Genomic DNA, 22,052 nt, shown 5'->3' on the forward strand with positions numbered 1-22,052 from the left:
GAAATCCCAGCATGAAACCATATTTTAAACCTAGATGCTATTATTGTGACAAGCACATAACCACTGAGCTTTTCTAGGTTGTCTTTCTCGATTGTTTTTCGGCATGTTAGTTTGTCACCATTTTTTTTATCTACAGGAGTTCTATTGTTGGGTTCAATCTGCTGCATTTAATGTGACTGAAAAGATAGTGAGCTCATATGCAAGCATATCTGATGAGAAAGTATGCTCTGCAGCACTGCGGTTTATGTTTCAGGTTTTGAACTGGAACTTCCGAAACAGTTCCAGTTCCTGGGATTCCTCCAGAAATAAATCAAATTTGGTAACATATGGTATCAGACATGATGTGGTTCAGTTGAAAAAATTTGAACGGTCATTGGTTGAGGTAGCATAGTTGTTTGCATCTCCAAATTCATAGTTATTTTGTTTGTGTGCTTCCTAACCTCTTTTTATACTATTTTTAGCCAGGACCCTCATGGCATGATGCTATATTATCAAGTGGACATACTCTTTGGCTTTTGAACTTATATGCAACAGTTCGCCAACAGCATTTATCTGATATTTTGTGGTTTGATTCTCCATTATCAGTCTCTGCTAGGCAGCTAGTAGTGCAGTTATGCTCCTTGTCAGGGACTATATTTCCATCTGGTAAGATATTCACTGTTTATTAATCATGATTCCTTTCTTCTTACATGCATGATTATGGTACTGCTTCTTGTTTCATTTTCCTTCAAGGATGCTTACTGGCCTATGGATTAAATATTTTGTGAAATTTGTCTGTCACAACCTGTAGTTACAAGATAAGAGTTCATTTCATAGGTTTTATTCTGAATGGTCAGGTGATAGTTTTTCTCTCTCACAGAATTAGGTCAGGTATTAATGTTGGTTTTACTTTCTCTTGCTCAATACATATATAAGAATTAGGTTTACTGAAAAGAGCTAGGGGGATGGCCAATGATTCTCGTTTTCATATTGTAGAGGAAGAGTTCACCCTTTATTATCAATCCTAATTGACACATTAGATTATGGGCTCATGTGCTGCCAATTGTTACTTACAGTGACTTTGATGTGTCATGTACCTTTTTAGAAACTTATGTGTCAGCTTATTTGCTTATTTTCTCTCATAATTTTTCATTTTCAGCAATCAGGGTCCTATTTCTATTCAATTTCAAGGTACCAAATTATAGGAGTGTTTATTAGGTTCGTTCTACATGATGCATTTTAGCTATTAAGTTTTCATAATAAGATTGATTTCTATTTGGATAATCTCATTATCGTGATTAATAAATCCATTACTTTTGTGAATTCTTTCCATTTAGGTGTTGTGGAGGTTGCTCACATACATGGCTGCTTGTATGTTCTTGATTGTTGTTTTTTATTATAGACCTAGTTGTAATAATGCAAATAACAAGGACATACATGTAAACCACAGTTTGAAATACTGTGCTATGTCATTCGAAATAGACGGCTTTTACCATTCAACATGGGACGACATTGGCACAGCATGCGCAAGAATTTTGCGTGCGTCGACACAATTCATGATTCGATTCCTTCTATTGATCACGAGACTACCATTAATAAAAAGCTATATAAACAGATGAATACTTACCTGGAAGCATTGGTGAGGGTGATCGACTAGAGATTAACTTAGCGAGGGCGATCGGATAGAGATCAACAGTGGCAGTGAGGAGGTGGCGACCACTCTTCGGACAATCTAGTATGATAGTAAATCTTTATATCTTTCAATTTGAGGAGAAGGGATATTCTGGTGGAATCTCGAGCGGAAGAGAGGCGGCGAGCGGAAGAAAAAGTGATGGAATTGTGACTCGCGAGTAGAATCGAGATTGGTTTATTTAAAATTTAACCGTTATATTAAAATAAAAATTTATATGTTATAATCAATGTTATATTTATTATATCAGTGTTATATAATTTTTTTTATAAAACATGTATATAGTTTCCAATTAATAATTAATTACAATATAAACTGTAACTATATATAATATATAAATTAATAATTAATTAAATACACTGTTAATTAACTAATATAATTATAGTATATAAAATATATAATTTATATTTTTTTAATTTAAAAATATAAAAAATTAAAATAAAAAATTTAATAAAAATTTTGAATTCATATTTGTAATTTATTCAAAATCAAATCTTAAATTATTTTTATAAATTAAAAATAGATTAAAATTTCAAAAAAATTTAAAAATTTAAAAATTTATAAATAATTTTAAAATTTTGTAAATAATTCTAAAATTTTTAATTGTTAAGAAAATTAAAATATATAAAAATTTTTTAAATAAAAAGAGCAGTCCGATGCATGAAGCTCCCGCCAATGCGGGGTTCTGGGGAAGGGTCTATTGTATGCAACCTTATCCTGCTTTGCAAGAGACTATTTTCGAGACTCTAATCAGAGACTATTGTATGCAACCTTACCGTTGCGTCAAAGCTCTCCTTCATATAAATTTTCTAAATAAATTTGATTTTAAAATGCAATATAAACTATATATATAAATATATAAACTATAATATTTAATATGCCTATTATATACAAAATATTTCTAAACTATAACTATATAAATATCTATTATATAAATAAATAATTAAATGAACTAATAGTTAATTTATATAACTATTATATATAAATTAATATTTTTGTTATTATTTTTTATATCAAATAAAAAATAAAAATAAAAATAAATAAAAATAAGAAAATATCCTATGGGATTATTGTGAAACTATTAAAGGAATCTTGTTATAAACTTACTTATTGTAGATTTTATCTAAACCCGCCAATGTCGATCCCAAGGCCGGATGAAAAAGGGTGAAGATTGTGAGTTAGGTTGTGAGTCAATGTTGACTTTCTTACAAATGTTCAATGAATAGATCCATCAAACTATTGTGCTAATACGAGGATATTCCTTGAAAGGAATGTGTTGTATAAAGTCTCGGCAAGGACTATTATATCTCCACGAGAACTTGGGTGTAGTGTTCGCACTATAAGTTGGATAAGAACAAATATTATAGGAAAATTAATTGTCTAAGATTGCAATATGGAACCTAAGCATGCTCACTGGTAAAGCAATGACGGTAGTAGATATAATGATTAGGAGAAAATTATTTTTTTGTGTGAACAAGAGATAAAATAGGTAGCAGAGAAGACAAAGATGATAGAGAATTTGGATATTAAGTTATGATATACAAGAAGTGAAACAAAAAATGTATTAGATATTGTTATTGATAGTTCGCTAAAGGATGAAGTAGTAGTTAAAAATGTGATAGGATTATAGTTCTCAAGATGGTGGTGGCGAAAGAAACTATTAATGTAATTAACATATATGCACCTTAAGTAAGATTAGATGAACATACCAAATCTAGGTTTTGGGACGACCTAGATGAGGTATTATAAAATATTCCGATAATCGAAATGATTTTAATAGATTTGAATGGATATGTAGGAGTGAAAAATGAAAAATTTGATATGGTGCATAGAGATTATGAGTTTGGAATAAAAAAATAAAAAAGAAAAAATTATATTGGATTTTGCGATAATATATGATTTTATATTAGCTAATACATTTTTTAAGAATAGAGAAGAACACTTGATCACGTTCAAATTGATTTTCTTATGATTAGGAAGAAGGATAGAAAAATTTGTAAAGATTACATGGTCATCTTTAAAGAAAACTTAACTACTTAAATATGTTAGTAGTGTTGGATATATATCTCCAGTATAATATCAATAGAGGAAAAATGTGCACGAGTTCTAGAATTAAGTGGTGGAAGTTAAAGGATGGGAAACAAACCATATTTAAGGAGCGGTTATAGTGCAAATATTAAGAAAAATGTACTAGAACTCGAATGTGCACGACTTTGGTTATTTTTTTGATTTTTTTTCCCCTAGGGCATGGTTGAGTTGGTTACTGCGGGATAGACTTGTTGAAGTGGACAAGGGACGAATCTCAGCGAAGCCGAGACAATGTCCTCCTCCGTAGTGGCCAACTGTAGTTTTCTGATTTACCTCTTTACAAATAATCGTGGGACTGATCGTGTGGGACTGCTGGGATGACAGATTCCACCTTTTGCTGAAAAGGGATAAGATATTATCAAAGTTGAAAATAGTTGCCAAAAGTATATTCGGTGAGTCAAAGGGAGATGTACTAAGTAAAGAATCTTGGTGGTAAAATTAAAAAGTATAGGAGAAAGTAAAGGTAAAACGAATAATGTATAAGATATTATACACTTGTAAGAATGAGAAAAATTTAAAAAAGTATACAGTAACTAAGAAAGAGGTCAAGAAAGCAGTGAATGAAGTCAAGAATGAAAATTTTCAACACTTATATCGAAAATTGAATATAAAAGAAAGGAAAAGAGATATTTACAGAATAACTTAAGCGAGAAAGAGGAAGATAAGAGATCTTATCGAAATAAGATGTATTAAAAATGAATGTCATAGAGTTTTATTAAATAATAAGGAAATAAAAGAGTGATGGAAGTGGTATTTTCATCAACTTTTTAATAAAAATTTAGATGATCAACTTAGGTAATTTAAGTAGGTCAAATGAGTATAGAAATATAAATTTTATTGTAGAATTCAAACTTCAAAAGTAGAATAAGTTTTAAATGTGATGCAAAATAAAAAAATTGTTGGACCAGATGATATTCCGATAAAAGTATGGAAGTGCCTAGGGAAACAGAGTATTGAATAACTTACAAAGTTATTCAACTTAATATTAAAAACTAAAAAAATACGAAATTAGTGGAGGATAAGTACTTTAGTTTCCTTATATAAGAATAAAGGAGAGGTACAAAATTATATAAACTGTAGGAGTATTAAACTAATGAGTCATACAAACTTTGTGAAAGAGTAATAGAAAAAAACTAAGGAAGGAGACCATGGTGATTAAAAAAAGACTAAGGATATATTGGTAGAATTTGTCAAAATAAATTGTTTGACAGCATTTCAATATTTTCTTGTGGAGTTAAGACATTTTAAGGTAATTTCTTTGAAGTTCTACTTTCTTAACTTTGTGTGTCTACTTGTATTAAACAATCAATTTCTCATGAAAGACCGGATCAACCTTTGCCAATGTGGATTCAACTTGGGAAATCTGTATCTGAAGAGTTTAACTATGCTTCTGCTTGCCGCTCAATACCAACCATGTGTCGCCCTTTTAGGCATTCATTTTGGCTTGTATTGAACAAGACAAATTTTAATGGAGGTTAAAAAGGGCAACTGAGCTACCAAATATTTTTCTTACTTTTATACTTCTTCTTCCTCATTTGTTATTATTTCTTGTGCTATTCTTCTCATCATCCTTGTTCTGCTCGATCCTCCATGGTTCCTATTAGATTTCACTATCTCGTTGCACAACCATGACTAGGTGATTGTTACCCATGTAGTCTGACACCTCAACCTTGTTTGTTTGCTGATGATGGTGATCTCTCTCTCTCTCTCTCCGCTCTCTCCCCCCCCCCCCCCCCCCCCCCCACACACCACACAATCACACATGAAACCAAATCTACTGTTTTGAAACCTAGGTTTGCATACTTCAACTTGTGCTCACTTCTGGTTGTTGTATGGCTCAACAGAGATATAGCTCGTTTTGGCTAGTGACTGAAACTAGTAGTTGACCTAATTTGTAAGTCTTGGTTACTATGTGATCTTTACTTTTAGTTTGTCCATTGTAATATTGAGTCGTGAACAAATGATTTCATTATGATTCGTAACTTATTACAATAGCTTGTTTTCCTTCTTACACTTACAATTTTTACATACCTACTGTATTAATCTTACCAAAGATGATTTCTAAGAATCCTTATGGGTAAATCCTCGCCTCAGGAATTGACCATATTTGATCCTTTCATATATTTGTTAAGCCATTTCCTTATTTTTTGAATTCTAATGTATATATATATATATTTTATATTAGACAATGGGGAAACACATATTAAGCACCTAATGCAGATTCTGTCAGCTGTTATTGATTGGATTGAGCCTCCTAACATAGTCTCAGGCGCATTACGCGGGGGGCGAAGTGAAAGGTCCTTAGCTTTCTTATTTTACTGAATGGGCTTGCAGCCATTGTCTAACATATATAATTGCACTATGCAGTGAGATGATTGATGGTTTTCATGTATTACTTTCCATGGCAACCATGACTACAACTGCGTTTTTTGATAATCTTCTGAGGTCTTTAAGGTCAGTGGTTGTGACCTTTTATCTGTATTATCTGGAGTCATTAGATATAAACTTGTCTATTTAAAGTAGCTGCAGCTAAGATATTTTATTTATTTGCAGACCCTTTGGTACAATTCAATTATTGTCTGCCTTGACTTGTGAAGTTATTAAAACTCATGTAAGAAGAACTGATGATGATCAAACATGGACTTCAGAGGCTCTTGATATTCTTTTGGAGATATGGACCCTCATTCTTGGGGTAATTAGTCAATTTTAATTTTTAATACCTGATTAAAGCTTCATTAGACATTGTTATAGCTAGATCGAGTATGGATCTTCCTATTTCCTGCTTTCTGTAAATTTTTTGATACTAATTAATGGTTACATGTGTACTGTATTATTATTCAAAGAAATGCCCATTTTTTGTTCTTTGGAAAAGCTTGGTGAAGTTTTTTCTTGAAATGCAATTAAAGTATTTTTGATGTTTTCTCTTGATCCATCTGGCATTCATCCATATTTTAACTTATGCAGAGAAATGACAATGAAAGAAAAGTTTCACCTGAAAACATATCATCATTATCAAATTTATTCAATGCTATTGTGGAGTCACATCTTAATGGTATGGCCTTTTGGATTACTGTAACTCATTTGGCTTTGTCCTCCGTTGAACTCTATGCACAGCTAAATATCTCTTAAATTACCTTTAGTTGCATTATATTAATTAGGTTCTGTTTCCCTCCCTCAGTCCTGCCAACCCCTTTCAACTCATTGATGCAATCTACTTGATTATAGAACTTATTTATTGGTTATCTATGAACATATCCATAGCATTTATTCTCTTTTGGAATTGCACATAATTGCTTCTAGATAGTATGCTACTATTATAGATTTTATCTTTTTTACTAACCATAATCCATCTTAGCATTACTATTTTGGAAGTGCACATCCTCATCCTCCAGTCTAAATTTGCTTCTTGATTTTCATTGTAAAGCTGCTGCTGAATCTGCATTTGAAGATGATAGTGATGCCGAGTATTTTCATGTCTCTGTATCAAGTAGGTGTTTTACACTATTTAAATATGCACAAATTTATACATTAGTAAAGTCATCTCATTTAATTTTAAATGTAATTTTTAGTTTCGTTTTTCACAATATTTTGTTAACTATAATTCATTTTTCTTTATCATATGTCATATTGTCCATTTGCAGAACGAGATGAAACTTTGTATGCATATGCTCTTATTGCACGAGCTGCAGTTGAAACCAATGTTTCCTTTCTTATGAAACTGTTTTCAGAACGTTGTGCTCTTCTCAGTCAGGTTATCTCTCTTCCTAAACAATTCAATATTTCTTTTCTTATAAACCAGCATTAGTGTTACGTCCCGGGTGACGACTGTCCGAAAAATTTCGGCAGCATCTCCCCTGTAACAAGTCAACTATTCCTGATACATAATGACATAATAGACCCACACGGTCAATACATATACAATACATAACCAACCACACATTCATACATACCCATAATCATAAAACACTACGATCATGCAACAAGCCACGATATAACAAACTCCACCAATTCATGACAACAAAACTACACGATATTGTCCATCACATACCGGAAACACAACAACTAGTCCACAATATGCTACCTAGGGAGAAACAAGGGAAACCCCAGGGTCTGGGTAGTGAGTATATATAATACTCAATGGGTACAGAAATGGAAATGCACAATATAAAGGTTAATACAACAGGATATCAACATAATGAATATAGATACAGAAAGGAAAGTGTGCAACATACAGGATAAAACAACAGGATATCAACATAACGAATAGAATTAAAGGCAACAACCAAATATATAACAACTGCAACAACTAAATAGTCAGCAAGTACAACTGTCAACGAAATAAATAAAACTACCAATAAATGCATGTGCATATGATAGGCATGGTCACTGTCTGCACTCGCCACCCCCAGACACTCACCTAGTGCAGTGAACTGGGGCGCACGACAGGAAAGCTGCACACGCTCCATCAACTAAACCACTACTAATCAAGTGGGGAGCGGGCAGGATCAGGAGGGCTATCTAGCCAGTCCTAGTTGCACCCAACTTAGCGCAACATTAAACCTACTTCTAGCATGTATATGTCATGATGCTTCATACAACAATTAAGCACATATAATCTAAACAGACATAATCAACATATCATACAACGGTATCTAAGAAACAACTAGAGCATGGTATCAACAGTAAGTATCAAAGATAAATCTCAGATAGCAAGTATCCAACAGAACTAAGACTGTACTGACCAGGTACAGGGGTACCCACCTGATGTAATAAATGTCGAAAATAAGAACCTCCAGAAAATAAACCACGTAGATAACCGGATCAGTAATCAAGGACCTGTAATTAATAAAATAAAATGCTTACTTTTATGATACAGTTAAATTTAAAATAAATAAACCCTCATTGATTAAATCCAAATTTTATATTTTATTAACTGCCACTTTTACAGTGATTTCACTCCTACTATAATTATTAATGATCAAATCAAATCTTGATCATAAATTACCATCCTAACCCCATCATTTGAACGCTGGTCAAACCCATGTTTGACTGGTCTCGACACATCCAAATAACTGATCAGATTCAAGTCCGTGCTCTCAAACAACCAATCAAATTTCAATTTACAATAACCCCTAGGTCCAACTCAATCATTTAATTGAAACCAACAAAAGTCCAAGAAAATCCCTAACATTCTGATCATGAACAGGAACCCACGTTTTCCTTCAATAACTCAACAATTATACCATAACCTAATGGCACAGAAATGCCACATATGGAATTCCTACAACTGCAACCCAAAAATCAAGTTTCAACCGAAATCGAACCCAACAAATTCAGAAAACCCTAACAGATTTTACCTCAATCAGGAACCTTAGATCCAAGCCAAGTTTCGGTTGAAGCCTCCAAAGTTTGCTGTCCACTCTACCAACTCCTCAGCAACCGAAACCTAAAGCCACCAATAGATCTGCTCGAGTCATCCTTAACAGACAAATTCTCACGAATTCAACCAGCAAACGAATCCATCACTTACCTCCGATTGAAACCTTAGGAAAACCCTAGATTTCAGCCCTCTTGGTTCTGGAACTTGAGAGAGGAGAGAGAGAGACAGCGCTCTCTGGTCGGGGAAAAATCGGCTGCTCTCTCGGCTGCAGCGGCAGGCGGTTGGGCTGCAGGCGTCGACGCCGAGAGAGATGGACTACGCTGCCGAGAACGAAGAAGAAGAGGGGTGAACAGTGGGTCAGCGACAGAGGAAAGCAGCGCTAGGTCTTCTTCCGAGCTTCTCCCGTGAAAACACTTGCTCCTCGACCCTTTAACCGTCTCCTCCGCTGACGCCATTAACCAGCCATCACTGCCTCTGCCACCGTTTTCGCGAGGAGAAGGAAACGCTTGGCTTGCGTGGAGGAGGCGCGGCGTTTCCGTGCTCGGCAGGGAAAAAGGAGGTTCGGCCTGGGCTGAACCAAACCGAAATTAACCCATTTAATTGGACTTAGGGTTTAAGGCTGGCCAACTGGGCTTTAGGGCTGGCCCATATCTTACAATTAGTACCATTCAAGGCTTGAAATGTTGTTTTGAGCCAATGTTTCAGTCTTTGGCTGGAACCAGGTTGATTCATGCTTTATGGAGTGTGCTAAGATGCAATGCCAGAGGCATCAAGGAGGAGGAGAAGGAAAAGAAGAGGAGGAAAAGGGGAGAAGAGAAGGAAGCCAATTACCATCAAAACCTAGCCTTAATGAGATCTTGCATTCATGGATGAGGAATGAGGAGTCATGTTTGGGAAGGATTCAGAAGTTGTTGAGGAACGAGAAATCCTTGTTGATTGTCTTTGTCATTCTAGAGGAGCAAACCCTTCATCCCTTGTAGAGGAATGAAAACTCAATTTTGCCGATGAGGAATGAGAGGAATCCGTTTAGAAAAGATTTGGGGTTGTTGAGGAATGAGACTTCTTTGTTACTTTGCCACTTGCCTTTGTCCTTGGGGAGGAGGAATTCATCGTTGGGAATCCACAAATGTTGTTGTGTGTTACTTGGCACTTTGAATGAAAAAGTTTACACATGCCAACCGACATGGATGGTATTTCAAACCATGACAACATTAACAAATTATCTTTTTTAGTAGTGAGCATTTTGCTTTCTTGTGGATTATAGAAATTAAGGTTCAAAATATCGAGCCGTGTCGAAGTTTCGATTTTTAATTGCAACGATACTGTTTCGGTATTGTGCCAATATTTTGATGCATGGTGCCGGTAATGGATTGGACTTGAAGAAGGATGGAAATGAAACATAGGAAGGAGTGCCGAACATGGTTTTAAATCTTGTACCATGCTAAATGAAATGATTCAAGCATTTCGTTCCGTAAATTATCGAAATTCAATACCACTCAACACAGACAGTATTTTGTTTCTTTTGTTTTATTTCCTTCTTCCTTCACCCATCAATCTATCATGGACACCATGCATTTGAACATCGGCACACTACTGGAAAGTATAATCAGATTGAAATTATGACACGATTTGAGATTTTGAACCTTGGTGCCAAGTGGTATCAAGATTTTTCGATGATTTACAGGAACGATATATTTCGACCGTTTCGCCGTACACGGTACGAGATTTTAAACCATGATAGAAATCTCATCCACTTTATAAAGAATCACAAGACACGGCTGTAACCATCAACTATACAAACTAAGAATGTTCTATCCTAAATTGGTTGCTGAATGATCTTGATGGGTTAGTTTCTTCAACCACTATTGTTTTGAACCATGAAAGTGTTGAGTCGTGAGTTTTCCTTCACTTATCTTCAAGAAAGTGATGTGTCTGGCTTGTTGCTGGTTTTGAATCAGGATTATCTAAGTAGTACCATTGGTTGTTATGCTCCTTAACCACCTCTTAACTTGGCACTTTTATCACATTTCATTTGAGACAATTTGTGTAGATTTCATTGAGACATCTGATCCAAGGTAATACCAGAGAAAAAACATATGCAAACAACATACTTTAATAGAGTAATAATGACTGATCATGAATGGCTATTGTGAAAAACCAAAAACCATCTTGAAAATAGATAAGGGATGTGCGTACAAACTTGCAAGATAAACATAAAAAGTAGCATGAATATGGCATAAAACAAGTCTCACCAATAGCAGAGGCTTTACAGTAATGCCTCAATTAAATAAATGCATCAAAGGGAATTTCAATTGAGTGCAATGATTGTTCATCCATGTGTTTGTAGGAAAACAATCTATCACAATGCACCAATCGAAGCATGCAACTATTATCTCTTAATTGTGGATTCGCTTAGGTAATCTATATTGCTATCAACGAAAAAGTGCTAAATAGTAACTTACAACCATTGAGGACTGTTTGAACCCATCTAAGTAAAGATTCTTGGACATCTTTTATGATTTGATATGTGAAATAACTTTATTTATTTTTCTCTGATTTTGATTTTTTTGATTCTACCAATCTAACAAAAACTATACTCGATTTGTTTGTTTAAAACTTGATAACAATGATTGCAACTATGTTGATTATCCTTTTTCTAAGGTTGTTATCGTGTGACCTTATGCTCATGGGTTCGAGTCGTAGAAACAACTTCTTGCAATGTAGGTAAGACTGTGTGCAATAGATGTAATATGACCAGACATTTTCTTGGGACTTCGTATTGACGAGAGCTTCGTGTACCGGACTGTCTTTTTTAGTTATTCTTACATATTATACATTATTGATTTTATGTATGCAATAAAATTGAATATTTTATTGTCCATTTTATTTTGCATGTTTGATTTATAGTGTTAAAATAATTTTTGATCAGGATAGCAGATACTAGATATGTTATGTACTTGGCAGCATATTGCCTACATACACTTAAAAAGTTGACAAAGTTGAGACAAGTATGTTGGCCTAACAATTTTTGCTCTAAAATTGTGTCCAGTAGGATTATTGGGCACATGTTCTAAAACTTATTAGGTGCATTGCTGAGTAATTTACTAGAAGTAATCAAACTCTGTGCCCCATGAGCTGAGAAAGAAAGATAAAATAAAAGAAAGATAGAGGAAGAAAGGCTCATCATCATTATGCAGGTATAGGGAAGTGATAGAAATTGAAATTGTATTAACTCAAAAACTTATTTGAGATCCTAATCTCTTTTTATAAATTGATAACGTCACATTTTTTATAAAATAACAAACTTTTTCAGTAAAAATTCTAACATAAATTTCTAAAAAGTTAAAGATCCCAAAACTATGAATAAATGTTTATTATTCCCATTTTGGATCTAATATTTTAAAACACTGATCTATTTAAAGAATATTTGCAAGTTCATGTGTATATACATGAGGGGTACAAATTAACTCGCTCTCTCTAGTTTCTCCTTGATGAAGTGTCGGATGCTTTCAATGCGCTTCGCTTGATTATGTTGTATTGGATTGTGAGCTATAGACTTATTTTCACAATAGATTCTCATTGCGCCATCTTACTTGATCTTTAAGTCTTCTAAGATTCACACACCTTGAGCCATTGTTTGGAGTTTTACCCATAGATTAAAATCTCGAGTCATTTTGCCCGATACAGATGAAATATCTTATTCCACCCCTGGATCGACACCGACATAGGCGGTACCGGCGCATGACGCTTTCGGAGGCGTTGCGAGGGATCGATGATGCGTTCAGACACATCGCTCGAGCCCGACGACGAGTCCGAGTGCGTCACGCAGGCCACGGAGTGCCTGCGGTTGTGGTAGTACAGAACAGGCAAGGTTAACTTAGGTTTAATCAGGTTAATACTTTTAATCAACTCCTAATTATGATTAGGATAATTTAAATAAGTTTAATTATAGTCTAATAAAATTATCCGATTAATTTAATATATATTAAAAAAATTTATTTATATTTTATATTTTTGAATAAAATAATATTTTTTAAAATTTTAGTTAATATATTTTATATTTTAAAAAATCAAAATTATATCGACATAACATGATACGGTACTGAAACTGTATAGTTTTGATTCGGGACCGAAACCTCGGCACAGTTCGAGATTTTAAGCCATGGTTTTACCTCTCTACTGCAGTGTGCTACCGTCCTGTTTCTTGCTCCAAATTGTAATGAGGTTACCACCAAGAAAAGTGTAATTTGTCATGATGGTCTTGTTAATCACTTATTTAGCATAATCAACATCAATATTCTGATGCCTCTAGCATCAGTATACCTTATCCTTTCCCTGGTGTTCCTTTTGAGATATTATAATATTCGGTGAGCTGTTTGCAGATGAACTTCTTTTGAGTTATGCATAAATTGAATAATCACACTTACTCTATATGTTATGTCTAGTTGTGTATGATATATATAAATAAATAAATAAATAAAATTTTCTATCGAAACTTGGTACATTCCCTAATCTATTGCGATACCTTCCTCTATCATTCCTCTGAGTCTGAGATTTGGATCCATTGGAGTACTTCTATTGGAGTACTTATTGACTTGTATGCTATCTTGCCTCTTTCTTTAAAAAGGCCTGTAATATATTCTTGTTGGAAGATAAAAATACGAGCCACCTCAATCCCAAAAAATTAATTTTACTTTCCTAATACTTTTAACTTTAAATTTGTTTGCCAAACATTGACTCAGAAGTTGTCTTTCTTTATCACCATTCCTATCACTATTATATCATTAACATGCACTAAGAGAGTTGTGACTCTACATGTCCGTACCAAAAAGAGTGAGTCTCATCTTTTGCTCATGTGTTCGAGTCATAGCCCAACATTCAGCGCCTAATACTTTTAACTTTAAATTTGTTTGCCAAACAACTCGGCTTGCAAAAATGAAGACAACTCATCATCTCCTATTTTAATACTTGTCGTTTATCACCATTCCTATCACTACCTTTCTCTTTATATCATTAACATGTGGTGGACTCCATAATTAGTGTATGAAAAAGAGTGTTTAATAATCAATATATATTCTTTTAGTTTTTTCTGTACCCTATGACAATTATAACTCTTGTAAATTTGCAAAACCATCCTCGTGGTGGTTGCTAAACCTTTCTTCAATTTACATTACACACATCTAAATTATTTCAGACCTCTATATAAATTTCTTTCTCTAGTTTTCCATGCAAATATGCATTCATATATCAAACTATTATAACTCTTAACTATAATTTGCTGCTAATGACACTAGAATTATAGTAGAATTCATTTTTTACAACTAGGGCAAAAATCTCTATAATCAATCCCATAAGTTTTAATATAGGCCTTTCTATTGATCCATTGGCTCTATGTTACCCATTACATTCCATAGGTTTTTTCCTTTATGGCAACTTCATCAATTTATACATTTTGTTCTTCTCTAATGCCTCCATTTCTTCATTTGTCTCTTGTTTTCATTTCTCATTGGATAATGCTTTGGATAAGATCGTAGGGATGACAATGGTGTTTAAACAACCGAGAAGGTTTTATGTGATGGTGAAAATGTTGAAAAGATAGGAAGCTCGCTAGAGGATTATTGTTTTGTGTACTCTCTAGTTACTTTCCTAACAACAATGTAAAGATTTAGGTTTTCATCACATACATAAGATTCATAGTTACCTATTTCCTAGGATTTGAGATGGATTCTTGGACTTGCATTAGTTCAGGGATAGCCAACTTCTTCCTCGAGTGCGCCTTGAAAAGTCTCACATTCTCAATGATTGAATTGGGCTTCTAATGCACAAATTCAGACATTGAATTTGGCACGAACTTAGATACATTAGAAGTAATGATTGCTTGAGCAAGAAATCCATGCCTTTATCTTCCAGTATGGAATTTTTCCTTTGAAAATAAGATGCAGTGAAGTAAGATGTTTGTTCATTGAAAGTAACATCTGTCGACGTTTATAACTTCTTTAATAAAGCATGATAACACTTGTACCCTTATTGAGTTGAGGAATAACCTTCATATCCATATTTTAATGCCCTTAGTCTAGCTTCCCTCAATTTTGATTATGCATATGAACAAATGACACACCTAAATATCTTAGGGACAAGATTATTTGCATTGTGTATGTTTGGAATGAGAATGTCGAGAGTGAAAATTGGACTCTTGAACCCAAGTTTTTTGAAGGCAATCGATTTCTAAGATGAACAAATGTAACAACTACTTCCCAAAAAAGATTTAGGTACACTTTTTTTTTTGGAATAAAAGAGTTTGGGTTGATTATAGGAGATCATTTTTTATTCCGTGGTTTCATTTTGTTGCGGTGTATTGACAAAAGATGAATCATATACTATCCACGAATTAAAATATCGACCTGTTTCGCTCGATACAGGCAAAACATCTCGTTCCGTGAGCAGACTGACACCAACATAATTGATTCCGGTCGGAACACCGTTTGGCGGTGTCGCGTGGGTTCGAAGATGCCTCCGGAAGCGTTGCGTTGGCCCGCAATCGCGCGGAACGATGTCGAACAGGCGATGAAACGGATCAATCAATGGGGTTTTAATAAATAATTTAGATTTTAATAAATAACTTAGCTTAATAATTATAATCAACTCCCTATGATTGAAATAATTTAAATAGGTTTAATTAAAGTCTAATAAAATTATTCCATTAATTATATATATATATATATATATATATAATTATTTTATTTTTATTTTTAAATATTTAAATTAAATTTTATATTTTTAATTAATATATTTTATATTTAAAAAATATTGAAACCATATTGGCATGACACAATACGGTGCCGAAACCGTATCGTTCCGGTTCGAGACCGAAACCTTGGTACGGCTCGAAATTTTAAACTTTGATACTATCCTCCTTTTTTTGGGAAACAAGGAGTTGGGGCTTGATTGAAATAATTCTCAACATTATCTGTTCTAATTTTTTGATATTGACTGCAAATTGATTTTTAGTCATGTAATAAAAATTTATGTTTAAGTAAAAAAATTAGAGTAACATGAGTACAATCATTAATGAATAATACAACCTATTTTATTCCCAAAACATTAAGGGTAGTAGGACTCTAAATATAAAAGGAAAAAGAACTTTTATTACTTAATAAAAAAGACACGTTTGCCTTTACCAAATTTACATACTTCATAATAGAAAATCTTAGTCTATACTTTGGAATAAAGATGGAAATAAAATTTAAATGGTTCTAAATGATGGATGTATCACGAATAAAGTTTTGAAACTAAAGAGAAAGGTAACTATCTTTGGTAATGTTTAACTAACTCGACGTTTCAAGATTGTAGAGGCCATCCCTTCTACAGCATGCCCAATCATCTTTGCCAAATCTTTGTTTTGAAATTAACAATAACCATGATGAAAAATCATATTGCAACATAAATCTTTAGTAACCTTTTAGAGGTAAGGTTTGTGAATATTATGGGTGCACAAAGAATATTTCTTAAGGATAATGATGAGCTTATTTTAACATCTTCTACATCAGCTATACTTGTGAAAGAACCATTGTCTCTGGTTATTTTTTTATTGCTTGGAGGGAGTACATTGAAAAGACATTTGGTGAGTAGGTTATGATTTAAGAGTCGAATAAGGTTGTATTCAATATATTTGATCTAATAGATGGTGGAAACATACTTGAGTACACAAATGAACCAATACCCGTTGGTTTGTCCAGGTTACCAATAAGAAATCTCAGCCTTTTGACCTCATCTTCATTGGGTCCACCTAATTCCTTTAGTGCTGCTTCATTTTGTTGTGCAAGGTAGGACTGCATACAATAGACCCTATATAAATGAATCAAAGGAAGAAAAAAATATCATACTGACAATTAATTAAAGAGAGCAAAGAATCCACCAGATTGAAGATAGGAACGTCCTGTTGACCTCCCATCTTTAAGACAACCCTAGACACCTCCAAACTTGATCCAACTTCTAAATCATAGTAAGGGTAGGCTTCAACTGATTGACAAGCCTTCCCTAACCTTGTAATATTGTTGATTTTTGGTGTTACCATACTAATTAGTAATGTCTAACAGTATAATATTATTGATTTCGTCATAGTTCTTTATATGCCGTTTAACTATGGTTGAGCTTCTTTTGTTGGTTATGGATAACCTTGTAAAAATCTTTGTTTCATGCTTTCAATATTGATTATTTTAGTTGGTGTAGTTATCAATGCTAACTGATTGGATTTGGTTAATGAGCAGTTAAGCATAACAAAATTTTTAACTTTCAATTTGTATGGACATACCTTTTTGTGGTGCTAATTTTTTGTTAGATTTTGCTGACAGTATAATGAAAGTTCGGATCCTACACAAACCTTAGAAGAACTCTACTGGCTTCTATTGATTACTGGTCACGTGCTCACTGATTCAGGTGATGGAGAAACAGTGATGGTAAACTTCCTTCTCGTTCACTTCTTTATCCTCACCGTCAAGTATGGTTAGAATTTTAGTTATGCCGCAAGTATTTCCATGTATAATTTTCTGGTTCTTTATCACTCTTTGGGGTGGAATGAGATGAGAGTGCTGTGATTGTTGTTCTGAGCCATGTCCTGGCCTTGTCCAAACCCCTAGTAACAATATTAGTGGAAGAAACTGGAGAAGGTAACATGAATAGAAGAGGAAATAAGTGTTACTTGGAGGAAGAAGCTCCATCTTGCTGTTCAACTTGGGAACATGCTTCTTTCTTATGTGGGAACTTAACAGTAGCAGAAGCAACATTAGAAGAAGCTTCTGTATGTTGAGTGGTAGCTTCTTTGGATGCAGAACAGAAGAAGAAGCTTTGCGGGATCTGTGTATAAAGTACAGAATGGGAGAGGAATATGGAGTTTGTCTCAATGTGGTCAGAGGAGAAAATGCTGGCAGAATAAGGTTTGCTTTGAGTAGAATGAGTTTTCTGCTGGGTTCCATGTTTGACATTCACATTCTTCTTGCAGTTTAGCTTGTGGAGCAGCCATGGGTTACACCTGATGGCTTTTTAAACTGTGCCTACAAGTGGGGAATTAGGAATACAAAATCATGAGCTAGTTTTGTTCCTGACATTTTGTGCTTTTGCTAAACAAATGGTTAACTAGTCATCTTCATTACTATCCTTTTATTCCGTTCAGTTATATTTTCTGATTTATCAAATTTAGTAGTGAGCAAGATTTTCTAAAGCTGCAGATCTATTTGTTTGTCACAAAATAGTGAATAGGGCATGCATATTTTAAAAATTACATAAAAAATGAAATTACTTTCTAAAAATTACGTAAAAATATTAAGTGTATTTGTGAATATAATTTAAATATCAATTATGACAATATTAAACTAAAAAGTCCATTAAAATATTAAAATATTTTATACAACACATATAATGATTAATAAAATTATAGATAATTCCCAAATTTCTAGCACTCACTTATGCCCACAACATGGTTTAAAATCTGAGTCATATTGGAGTTTCGATTCCACACTGTATCGTGCTATGCCAATATGATTTCAGTATTTTATAAATATAAAATATATTAATTAAAAATAAAAAATTTAACTTAAATATTAAAATTTTAAAATTCTAAAGAAATAAAAAATAATTTGTAAAAAAAAAAGAAAACAAGGATTGAGGTTCTCCTATATGTTAAATAAATAAATAAATTTTTTAAATAAATTTTTGAAATTAAAATAAATAATATATACATAAGTTAATGGGATAGTTTTATTAGGGTTTGATTAAGCCTATTTAAATTATCTCCATTATAGCTAGGAGTTATTGAAATTATTAATATAAGTTGAATTATTAAACCCTAAGTTTAGTTAAGTGTAAGTAATCTCGCATTGCGGGAGGTCGCGACGGAGGACTATGACATCTACGATCCTACGTGAGATTGTGGCGGAGGACTACGACATCCGTAACCCTGTGGGAGGTCGCGACAGCCTATGCGAGGTCACCACAGCCTTCGCGACCTTGCGGGAGGTCGCCGCGACCTCGAGACAGGTTGCCATTGGATCGCAGCGGCCTCTGCGACAAGTCGCCACGGGATTCCGACAACCTCCGAGACAAGTTGCCACGAGATCGTTGCTACCTCCGCGACATGTCACCATGGATTGCGGCGGTCTCTACGACTTCCCGCGGGTCGTGAAGGCCGCAACGACCTTTGAGGAGGCCACGGCGGCCCGCGATGCCGGCCGTGCCAGTGTTGGGCAGCGGGTGGAACGACAAATTTATGAAAATTTAAACCATGGTCCAAAATTAGTCTTACAAATACCTCTTTTTATGAATAATTAAATAACTTCAAATTGTAATTTTTCTCATTGGATTAACGTACTTATTGAACATAAAATAGATCAACCATCTTCTATATATGCTGTGTCCTACATTACTCAATCTTGGTTACAAGTATCCATGCTAGTGTGGATCATGTGTCTGACACAACTATTTTTAAAATGATTTTACATGTGATCAATAAAAATATCAAGTGTCCATTTGAAGTGATGATCTTGATGTTTGAGTGTTGACATATGATATGAGTCTGAAAGAGGTAGATAAAGAATCTAAGTATCAAAGAGGTTGTGTTTATGTGATGGAAGGAAGAGGGTAAAGAAAGGAAGAGTATTGGCAAGGTAAAGGAGAAAGAAGTGAGAGGTAGGGATGTCCTTGCTTTTTTGACTTGAAAAATGAGGAAAAAAGAGAAAATTGTGCTTTTCTTTTCCCTTATTTTTTGTTCTCACCAAAGTAGTCAAAGGAAATAACTGCTTTTCCTCCATTTGATTTGAGCTACCTTCCTCTTGGGTAGACACAAAAATTATGGCAACATGATTGCATATGCATATCTGCAGTGCAGTGAACCACTGCATAGGGGCATATGCAGCCACTCGAAAAACTCTAGAACAATGTTCCAAAGTTTAAAGATTGGAAGTAATGTGCTTAAAACATTGTTGGTTGATGACAATGATTCATTTCTACTGCCATTAAAACTGTAACCCCAATGAAATGTCTAAGCTTATGGCAAATGCAATAATTTTCTACACTTGGTGCAAGTTAGTCAAAGTGGGGTGGATGATTTATTCATGTTTTAATCAGTTTCTCAAGCCATATTTACTTTTTATCTGTTTGATGGTTAGATTCCAGAAGCAATACAAGACGGGTTTGCTGATGTATCAGATGAATCACAGCATCCAGTGGTTGTTCTTTCCTGGTATAGTTTCTTAACTTCAATTGATTTGATTTTAATTTTCCAGGGTCTGACCCTGTCCTGATATTCAAGTATTACAGTGCTAGCCTATTTAAAGTTGGCTAAGAACTACCAACTACTTTAAGAACTGCATAAATATGAATTAGCCTAATTCCATTCACACATTTTAGCATGTTGTATAACTGTGAACATTGTGAGTTAAACTTTAGTCGCATCCTGATCTGAAATCAATTACAGTATGTACTGGGCTATGTCTATCAGGTTGATGATGAACCAGTAGGTGAATGCCCAATTTTAGTCAGTGAATCTATGTAATAGAGGTATTGATGCTGTTCAGTATTTTCATAAGTTCCCAAACCTCTCATTTCAACACATCAATTCTTCAGAATCAAAATTCTCTCAAACTTGTCTTCATCTTTCTTTTTAAGATTTACAGTTTTTCATTGCTCAGATCAAGGATAAAAATCTCGATCTGAGCCTGAGTTTCAGTGTCTGACACACTTATTAGCAGGTTGTATAATTGTGGTAAGTTGAGGTAAACTTCAGCCAGATCATGATCTGAAATCAATTACAATACCATACATACTGGGCTATATCTATCAGGTGATGCCAAACCAGTAGGTGACTATATTTTTGTCCGTGCAGTCATATAGTAAGTGTATTTGTGCTGTTGTTAGTTTCAGCTATAAGAGACAATCATGAGATGATTGATTTGGAATTTTCATATCATATTTTAATAAAGACAACATTTTATGTTATTATATTAACTTTAAAATCTGTGCAAATTTGAATAAATATAATAATGTCATAGAGTGGTAGGTTCGGTTCTATAGTATATCAATTATTCGAATTGATTGTGAGAGATTATAGACACTATTCTTAATTATCCCTAGTCAAATACTAATATACAAGGACAATATTAATGCATTAAGACCAGTATGTAAGTTAATTGATGACTTAATTTCACAAGTTATGAATATGAGATATCAAATTAACATATGAGTATGTATTAGAGAATATGTACTGGATGACCCGTCATGAGAATGTTATATGAATGCTATAAACATTCTCATAGTGACTATTGATATAAACAATCTTCTAATCTGAAGTTACTATAGTTCTTAATATAAAGAGTTGTGTACTTTAATATCGACAAATATCACTTGTAACAAGGTTGATTATAAAATCGTTCAATAGGTATGCAATAAGCTATGCGGAGGGATGTGAGTGATGTAGATGAAATTTGCCCTTTTCATATAACGGAAGTGATGTTTGTGAGCTCCTATGCTCATGTAAGTCAATATAAAATATTGAACTTATTTGGTTAAGTAAGTCTACTCAGAAATCAACAAATACAGATTGATAAGGATGACATTATTTATGCCTCGTAAATCAATCTAGATGTTATGGACAAAAGAACTAAGTTATACAATAAAAGTCAGACAGGTTAGGTTGATTCGACGACATTCTCGTCATTTGGGTAGTCATGATGCATTGTTAGATGCCACTCATTGCTTGTGTCTTTAAAATAAGATTTTAGAGTCACTGCCCATGTTACGAGAACCTATTAGGCTACACAAATAGTGCATCAATTTTGGAGGTTGGTTTATTTTAGTATGACTAAAATTAACTAAGCCTAAGTTTTAAGTAATATATTTTGGATCACTTGTTGGATTAATAGGTTA

At 33.8% G+C, this 22,052-nt stretch overlaps 1 protein-coding gene and 1 long non-coding RNA gene across 6 annotated transcripts in view; one reads left to right on the top strand and one right to left on the bottom strand.

The window, feature by feature from the left end:
* Positions 1-22,052, top strand: part of LOC141843162 (uncharacterized) — a 59,128-nt gene that overhangs the window by 10,470 nt on the left and 26,606 nt on the right. For 3 of the 5 annotated variants that reach the window (XR_012603020.1, XM_074731197.1, XM_074731198.1), the window contains exons 8-17: positions 137-382; positions 462-645; positions 5,943-6,054; positions 6,125-6,211; positions 6,311-6,449; positions 6,722-6,809; positions 7,182-7,244; positions 7,399-7,508; positions 17,489-17,593; positions 20,297-20,370. Coding sequence is in view for 4 of the 5 variants with exons in the window: in XM_074731197.1 (XP_074587298.1) it covers positions 137-382; positions 462-645; positions 5,943-6,054; positions 6,125-6,211; positions 6,311-6,449; positions 6,722-6,809; positions 7,182-7,244; positions 7,399-7,508; positions 17,489-17,593; positions 20,297-20,370 (1,208 nt within the window). In the remaining variant the exon portion in view is untranslated. Of the gene's footprint in view, positions 1-136; positions 383-461; positions 646-1,316; positions 1,401-5,942; positions 6,055-6,124; positions 6,212-6,310; positions 6,450-6,721; positions 6,810-7,181; positions 7,245-7,398; positions 7,509-17,488; positions 17,594-20,296; positions 20,371-22,052 lie in introns of those variants that run through there. The other 2 variants (XM_074731199.1, XM_074731201.1) reach the window with 2 other exon arrangements.
* LOC141843163 (uncharacterized) lies at positions 8,523-9,350 on the bottom strand. The gene is made up of 3 exons (XR_012603021.1): positions 9,288-9,350; positions 9,115-9,203; positions 8,523-8,593 (listed from the first exon to the last, which is right to left on the bottom strand). It is a non-coding gene; the product is annotated as an uncharacterized LOC141843163 (long non-coding RNA).

This window comes from Curcuma longa, chromosome 12, assembly GCF_044706935.1.
Source record: "Curcuma longa cultivar G26 ecotype Majalengka, Jawa Barat chromosome 12, ITB_CL_G26_1.1, whole genome shotgun sequence".
Taxonomy (NCBI): Eukaryota; Viridiplantae; Streptophyta; class Magnoliopsida; order Zingiberales; family Zingiberaceae; genus Curcuma; species Curcuma longa.